This window comes from Sturnira hondurensis, unplaced genomic scaffold (genome assembly GCF_014824575.4).
Source record: "Sturnira hondurensis isolate 20B ecotype Veracruz unplaced genomic scaffold, ASM1482457v3 Scaffold0006849, whole genome shotgun sequence".
Taxonomy (NCBI): Eukaryota; Metazoa; Chordata; class Mammalia; order Chiroptera; family Phyllostomidae; genus Sturnira; species Sturnira hondurensis.
This window is the reverse complement of record NW_028079480.1, coordinates 1,754,117-1,762,521: the sequence shown is the minus strand read 5'-3', so window position 1 is coordinate 1,762,521 and position 8,405 is coordinate 1,754,117. Positions and strand designations below refer to the sequence as shown.

The following is an 8,405-nucleotide window of genomic DNA, read 5'->3' as shown; positions in this document are numbered from 1 at the left end:
GGGGTGGGTGCCCTGGTCTATAAAGCCCCTGTGGCTCTTTGGCCAGCAGAATCGGGCTATGGACGGCACCATGGCGGGCCCCGAGGCAGTGCAGAGGGCCACGGCACTTATTGAGCAGCGGCTGGCGCAGGAGGAGGAGAATGAGGTACGGGCAAGGGTGTGGGTGCCTGAGGTAGTTCTGAGGGGATCCAGCTCTGCTTGACAAGGGAAGGAAGAGACTGGCTGCCACACCTGTGGTGCGAAGAACAAGTGTCCCTGGGGCTCCATTCCAGCCATAGGGTGCTCCTGGTGGAGAAGAGGGTTGCTGGCAGTGGGAAACTGAGGCATCAGCCCCAAGTATGGAGGGACAGCAGGGTGGGTGAGCTACTCCTGGCTCCTCGGAGACCCTGCTCACCCACCTGGGGCTTGAGACATGCCGGGATACACAGTAAGACAGCTAGGGAGCTGCCTGGGAATGTGGGAAAGTGGGTCCCTGAGATCCCCCAGTTTCTGTGTGGGAGCACAGCACAGGAGAAACTCAGTGTGGGGTCACTGAAGAAGAATAAAGACGGAGCAGAGGGAGGAAGGAAGGGATGCTGGGAAAGGAAGCATGGTTTCCTTGGGACTGCAGCCGCACTTGGGGAGGCCTTTGGAGCATGGGGCTCTGGGCAAGTGCATTTTCTCTGGAATAAAGAAATGGGAGAGGAGCATGCGAGCTTGTCCCACTCTTCATTTTATTTTAACTCATACTTGACCTAGAGTCTGCTCTGCCAAGGGCCCAGTGCCGTGAGGAATGACAGGATCAGTAAGCCAGCCCCTGCCTCCTTTTTACCAGCCTGCATTCAGTTTAGCCAGCACCTGCCAGGTGCACTGTCATCTGAGAAACGAAGCAGAGTGAGGGAATGGTGAAATGGAGGTGTTAATCAGAAGTGAGGAAGCACCCCGGGTGGGCGAGTCCTTCCAACAGTGGCCCTCGAGCACTTCTCTGTGGACAGGGTGACATCGGAGCTGGGCCTTTGAGAATGGTGAGTGGAGATCAGGATGGGGGAAGGTATTCCCGGCTGGGGAAAAGACAGGTGTTAAAAGTTTGGGTGCAGGGAAGCGTGGCTGTCAGGAGAAAGTCTGGTAGTAGGGGCCACGGCTGGGAAGGGAGGCAAGACGAAAACCAGAGAGGGCCATGTGAAAGATGCTTATTCTGTGGGCTGTGGGAGCCACTAAATGTTGTTGAGGGAGGGAAGGTGGTGCCATCTGACCTATTTTAGGAAGGCAGCTTTGATAGCCCTGAGAAGGAAGGACTTGTTGGAGGGGGAAAGACTGGCCCTAACAGGAATGGGAGGGGGAAGATAAGTCAGCTTTGAGGTAGACTCCATGCAAAAAAGAGAAGAGGACTGAATGGGTGAGAAGAGGGAAGCAGCCGGACTGCAGTGGGGGAAGAGACGACTCGGGGAGGGACGGCAGGCCTGTGGGGCAAGAGCTTGGACCGAGCCTGCTGAACCCTGGCCCGGGCATCCTATGTGTCCAGGAATGCCACTTCCCACTCCCCAGGGCATGTGCATCAGTGCTGGCCAGGTGAATCATGCCACTGTGACATTTTTGGAGTGCTGGACACAGAGACCTTCAGCAAGGGGACAAAGCAGTCCTCATCCATTCATGCATACAACAAATATAGCAGCAGGGCTCTCAGGACTCCGGGTGCCACAGAGCCAGCATTCCTGTTGAGTATATCCCGGGGCCAGGCACCATGCTAGGTATTGTACAGGCATTCTTCCACTCAATCTGCACACCATCTATCAAGTAAAGTGGAAGTTCTGTGGTGTTTCACCCTCTAGCGGCCAACGCAGTAAGCATGTACTGAGCACCTACTATATGCCAGTCCACAAAGACAAATATGAAGCTGGGAGCCATAGAGTCTGGGTAAGACGTGATGGGTATTAGAGTCCCCAGTTGTTCCCACCAGCCCCGAGCCCAGCACGGTCCTCAGCAGAAAGCCTCTGTCCAGCCTGTGCCTTCTTCTTGGGGTGGGAGGGGAAGGATGATCCTGGAGACTGGCCCAGGGAATGAGACTGTTGAGGAGCATTTATCAGGTCAGGTCATCCCTGAGGACTTTGGGGTGGGCAGAGCTGCTGGGCCCACCTGCAACCATCCATTCACCCATTCGTTTGTTCTCCAAACCTTGACTGAGCGCCTACCATGTGTTAGGCCCTGTCACAGGTGCCAGGGATCCCAAGATGATTCAAGTCCAAGCCCACCCTTTCCCTGCTCCATGAGGAGCCCAGCCAGGGTCCCACGTGCAGTAGTGGCTGCAGCCCTAGGTCATCTCTTGTCCCTGGAGAAGATGCAGTGTTTCGGGAGAGGCCAGCACTGGGGAGACTTTAAACCATATAAGCTCAACGTGGAGGGGAGAAGCCAGTGGACAACAGGACCGCCCAAATAAAGACCTGGGAAGTCATCCCTCAAAACAGCCCTTGAAGAGTACAACCCCGGAGCTCAGTGGGAAATGCCGAAAAGACAGCTGAGAGCTCTGTAAGGGCAGCCAGGCCTCCCCAGCTGCCCTCTTGATAAGCGCCCTCCAACCCGGCGAATGTTCTGGGCACACTGGGACCTCAGAGATGGGGCACCAGCTCTTCACAAAGGGTGGTTTCCTTTAGAAGACAGAGGAGGAAGTAGTCCAGGCAAGTCGGAGCTGCCCTTGGAGAGGAGGGTTGAAGGAGTTCCACCTGTAGTTGTACAGTGAGAAGAAGGTAGAAGAGTCCACCTCAGACTGGAAGCCAGGCACTTGGGGTGCCCATCTCTTAGGTTCCCCAAGAGCAACGGTTTTTTACACATTAGGATTTCACAGATTAGCGAAATATGAGGGGAAAAATTGGCACCTGACATTGACTTGCAAATTTTTATATTGCCAAGTAAGCCGTTTTAAAAAGTATCATCTCTTGTCACAGTTATTTCAGCAAGGTAAGTTTTTAAGGCCAAAAAAGTTTTTAAAATAATCTTGGTGCTTCAAAAAGTGAATATATGTAATTTCATGCAAACTCATTCCAGTAGCATTTAATTTTGTTTGGTTGGGGAGGCAGGGACATCAGTGGGCAGGTGTTTGAGCTGGAGTTGGGCTTGGGGTTGAGGTGGGGAACTGAAACTTGCCCCCTTTGGGGGGTGTCTCCAGGAGCCCTGGTCTGGCCAGGGGCCCTCCAGGACCAGTGAGGAGTAGGGTGGAGGAAGGGCTCTGAGGCTGCACAGGAGGAGGTCCTTGGAGTGGTTAGGGAGAGGCATCTGCCTCCCCAGGCTCTGCAGACAGACCCTGGAGCACACTCTCCTTGGCTTATCAGAAACTCCGGCAAGCCGCCCAGCAGAAGTTGCCCATGGACTTGCTGGTGCTGGAGGACGAGAAGCACCACGGGGCGGCTCCCAGCCTGGCCCTACAAAAGGTTAAGGTAAGTGGGAGAATCCAACGCCGGTGCTCAGGGGACAGGCCAGGCAGCTGTGGCCTTGCTCCACCGAGTTGGTCCTCGAAGCAGCAGCAGCTCAGCACCCGGAAGCACATTAGCAGTGCAGCATGTACGCTAACCCCCACCCTGGCCTGAGCCACCTGGATCTGGGTCTCATCTGCATCTCCTAGTCATGTGAGGAAGAGCTAGACTTAGATTCTTTCTCTCTAGAAAGTTCTCCCATCCACCCCCTCCAAGCTTAGCTCAGTGGGCCCCATGTCCCCACCGTGGGGGTTGATGGGCCATGCCCACGCAGGGCCAAGAGCGTGTGCGCAAGACGTCCCTAGACCTGCGGCGGGAAATCATCGACGTGGGTGGGATCCAGAACCTCATCGAGCTGCGGAAGAAACGGAAGCAGAAGAAGCGGGCTGCCCTGGCCGCCCAGGAGCCGCCTCCAGAGCCTGAGGAGATAGTAAGCGTCCTGGGAGGACACCTATGTGGGCAGGGGAGCCCTGGAGGGCCTGGATCCCCATGCAGCGGTCCTCCGTGATGGCACTTATGCCCTCCAGACTGGCCCTGTGGAGGAGGAGACATTCCTGAAAGCAGCGGTGGAAGGGAAAATGAAGGTCATTGAGATGTTCCTGGCCGAGGGGGGTTCCCCGGACACCTGCGATCAGGTGATGTCCTCGCTGACCCCTTCATGCATGCCGGCCTCCCCTTCAGAGTTGCCCCCACCCCGCCCACCGGTGCGCCTGTGTAAGAACAGGCGTGGAGTGTCCTTTGGGAGGGGTGTCCTCAGATTTGGAATGCCTCTTTCCTGCGCAGGAATTTGTCTGAACCCTTAAACCCTTTCAACATGAACCCCATCCAGAATTCCAAGGGTCACGTGATTTTTTTTAGGAAAGAGAGAGGAATGGAATCAAATAAAAGAGCCCAAGACCGGGAGTTTGGGGCTTGCATTCCATCTCTTGCACTTCCGAGCCACATGAGCTCTTAGGCCCATCACCTCCCTTGGCCTCAGTTTCCTCCTTTGTAAAACGGCCTGCCTCCCTCAGGGCGTATTTTGGAGATCAAATGACATAATAGTGCTTTGATAAGTGTTGAATGAGTGAAAAAACTATAAAGCACATGCTAGGACATGACAGTTTTGTGTTGTATGTATATCATAGTCCTTTAACATTTTTTAAATTTTGTTATGATAAAAATATATATAACATGGAGTATGCCATTTTGGCCATTTTAAGTGTACGATTCAGCAGTCTTGATTAGACTACATTTAGAATATTGTGCAACCATCAGCACTATTTTCAAAATGTTTCCATCACCCATCCTACTTTTTGTTGTTGTCGTTTCCTTGAACAGCCTCTTTCTCACTGTGCAGGGTGCTCTCCCGCACTCGTGAACTGGGGTTGAGCCAATTAACCGGCACCCCCTGCAGCCTGCATTACTATAGATTTAGACCACGTGTCCCTTCTATTTTTCAGACTCCAGAGTCTTAATATTCTTGTTCTATCTAAGTATCTCCGCCCTCTGGGCACTGTGTGAGGTACTGAGAGTACAAGAAAGGAAAAAACAAGGGTTAAAAGTAGCTGGGAGCCTGATGTTTCAAGAGACCAAAGCAGAAAGCTGTTGGGAAGGGAGGAAGTTCACTCTTTTCTTGAACCAGTAATCTGGGTGTACCTGCCCATCGGGGCCCTGGCTAGGCACTCGGGAAAGAGAGTCAAGTAAGATGCAGCCTGCCCTCAGACACTCTCTCACACTGAAGGGTTGTCTGGGCTCCTGGGTTGGCTCTTTCCTAGAGGTTTCAAGAAGTTGATAGCACTTGAGCTGCATCTTGAAGGAACAGCAAGAATTCATCAAGCACTCAAGGGAATGAGGGCCAGATGGGCATTCTGGGACACAGGGAGCAGCCTGTGCAAAGGCCTGGCTTGATGTACTTGAAGGCAGTGAGAAGGTTGGAGTCTCCAGGGCATAGAAGGAATCCAAGGGTGGCCTGGTTAGAGCATGAGGAGCTGGTAGAACACAGGAAAGGTGGAGACTCAGTGCAGGGTCCAGAATCAAGCTGGGGTAAAGCCTCAGCCTCAGTTTATGTGGGAGATGGGCTCAGGCCTGGGGCCAAAGGTCAGGCCTTGACAATTGCTATGGCAACAGTTCCGAAGGACTGCACTGCACAGAGCTTCCCTGGAGGGCCACATGGAAATCCTGGAGAAGCTTCTGGAGAGTGGAGCCACTGTGGACTTTCAGGATCGGGTGAGCAAGAGGGCAGGTATTGTATGGCAGGCTGGAGGTGGGCCTAAACTCCCTCTCTGTGTGACAGCCTGAGACACAGACAGGCTGCCTCAGGGGCCAGGCCCCACCTCTAGTGCATTGGATGGCCTTGGGCAGGCTCCGTCTCCTCCTCTGCCAATCCTGCTTGGACTAGATGGGCCCCAAGGGTTCTTATGTTCCACTTGATCCATTGGCCAGGCACTGAAGTGCCCCATCCCTTCCATGTACCCTTCTCCTAGATACTTCCCTCCCCTTTTGGATGGGGTCCTTTCTCCCAGGGCAGTTTCTTCCCCGAAGCTCTGCAACTAGGCTCTGTCCTTCCCTTCTAGCTGGACTGCACAGCCTTGCACTGGGCCTGCCGTGGGGGCCACTTGGAGGTGGTGAAACTCCTGCAAAGCCGAGGGGCAGACACCAATATGAGGGACAAGGTGGGGCAATATGCTTACAGATATTGGGGTAGCTGCAGGCGGGGAGTGGGAGGTAGAGGGCAGAAAAGCCAGGAAAGGCAGGAAGGCAGTGGATGAGCCTGGTTGCTGGACCATTTCCATCAACTATAGGCCCTTGGAAACCATTTGGGGATGGGAGCAGGAAGAGCAGCCAAGCGGGGAGAAGAAGAGATTCACTGTCCTCGGGGCTTTGGGGCCACCCAAAAGATGCAGGATTTGTTCGTCCATGCAATCCTTTATCATCCTTTTATCTGTCTATCCATTCATCCATCCATTCACTTACTTATTCATTCATCCATCTTTTATTTATTTGTTCCTTTGTATGTGACCTTGAGAGGTGACAGCCTCTGAGCCTCTGTTGCTCATCTGTAAAATGTCTTGCAGAGTTCTTGTGTAGATTAGGTGAAAAAAGGGAGGCAAATTAATTATTTGCCTGTTAAATTATTATTTAACATAAGGCTAATGTTTTATAAGCTTTGCCATGCCCATTGCATAGTCATCTTTTAATAAATGATATCTATTATAATTATTAAAAGCAGGGCAGATAGTGAGCAGTTGCTCATAGCTGGGTGAGAGGGGAATCATGGAAGGCTTCCCAGAGGAGGCAGCATGTAATGCTTCAGAGCTAGGCCATTGGATAGGATGGTGAAAATGGTAGTATTCCTTGCCCCTTCAGGAATCAGGACTTAGAAGTAGGATATGGGGAAGGGATAACTCTAGAATCAAGACAGCCTGCCTCCTGAAGGCACACAGTCCAGGCCCCTTCAGCCAGCATTTCCTGCTTCCTCCCTACCCAGCTACTGAGCACTCCCCTGCATGTGGCCGTTCGAACGGGGCATGTGGAGATCGTGGAGTACTTTCTGTCCCTGGGCCTGGACATCAATGCCAAAGACAGAGTGAGTGTCTGAGTGGTCCCTTGCCCATCCCCACCATAGGGGTTCAGGCAGCCTGAGGGCTCCCATGGGCACATGTGGGCCCCCATGTGCCCATGTGGGCCATGCTGAGTGTCACACTGGCTCCAGGAAGGGGACAGTGCTCTGCATGATGCTGTGAGGCTCAACCGCTACAAAATCATCAAACTGCTGCTCCTGCATGGGGCTGACATGATGGCCAAGAACCTGGTAAGTGCGTTCCTTTCCTGACTCAGACATCGGTGTGCACGGCACTCCCAGGCCCTGTGCCGGGCACTCAGAGGAAACAGAGAGCTGAGCAGGGCCCAGCCTGCCTGCCCTTGGAGCACTTTCACGGTGGAGAGTCTCTCTGGGACCCTGGGGTTTTCAGGCCCATCCAGCTTTTCAATCCTCTCTGTGATCGTCTATGTCCAGAGAGCAAGTGCAGAGAAACTGCCTGGAGGGAAGTTAGGGAACTTGCCAGAGGCCTCCAAATAGACCGAAGGGGTCCTGATGTCCAGCCCCAGGGAGGCCAAAATCATGGAGGGACAGAGCTGGAAGGAACCCAAGCGCCTAGTGGGCGTGTCCCCTAGTTCAAGCTCTTCTTTGGGATGCAGAGTAATCATGAAAAGAGAGGAGAATGGTGGGAGAGGGGTGGGCGGGGTCCCTCTAAATCAAGAAAGACTGAGGGAATACGGGCAAGTCAGGAAGCTGTGGGGAGGGTGTAAATGAGGACTTCTCCACCTTGACATTATTGGCATTTGGGGCAATTAATTCTTTGTTGTGGGGTCTGTCCTGTGCATTGAGGGATGTTTAAGCAGTGTCCCTGGCCTCTACTCAAGATGCCAGTAGTACCCATCCACCACCTACCCCCACTTCGACTCCCCACTTGTGATACCAAAAGGTCCTCAGACGTTGCCAATTGCTCCCTGTTGGGACCCGCTGGTATGGACGAGGGCACCTTCTGGTACAGCCTCTGAGCAGTGACCTGATCTCCTCTTGGTTCCCCCAGGCAGGAAAGACTCCCACGGACCTGGTGCAGCTGTGGCAAGCTGACACCCGGAATGCTCTGGTGCACCCTGAGCTGGGGTCAGAGCAGAACGGGCTGGAGGGTGCTGCTGAGAGTGGGCGGGAGACCCCCCAGCCTGTGCCAGACCAGTAAACAGTCCACAGTCCCTTGGCAGTAAACACTTGGCCCCAGACCTGAGCCATTCTTCTGGGGAAGACCCAGGAGCACCACAACCTACTGAAATAAAAAAAGTCATTTTGCAAGCCCAGGCTGGTGTAGCTCAGTGGTTTGAGCATGGGCCTGCCAACCACATGATTGCAGTTCCATTCCCAGTCAGGGCACATGCCTAGGTTGCAGGCCAGTTCCCAGCAGGGGACTCACGAGAGGCAAC

At 53.7% G+C, this 8,405-nt stretch overlaps 1 protein-coding gene across 1 annotated transcript; it reads left to right on the top strand.

The window, feature by feature from the left end:
• Positions 1 to 8,275, top strand: ANKRD2 (ankyrin repeat domain 2). The gene is made up of 9 exons (XM_037050808.1): positions 1 to 145; positions 3,303 to 3,407; positions 3,718 to 3,873; positions 3,971 to 4,078; positions 5,553 to 5,651; positions 5,999 to 6,097; positions 6,913 to 7,011; positions 7,138 to 7,236; positions 8,018 to 8,275. The coding sequence occupies exons 1-9, from the start codon at positions 59 to 61 to the stop codon at positions 8,165 to 8,167; spliced, it is 1,002 nt and encodes a 333-aa protein (XP_036906703.1). The 5' UTR covers positions 1 to 58; the 3' UTR covers positions 8,168 to 8,275.
• The last annotated feature ends 130 nt before the right edge of the window (positions 8,276 to 8,405 follow it).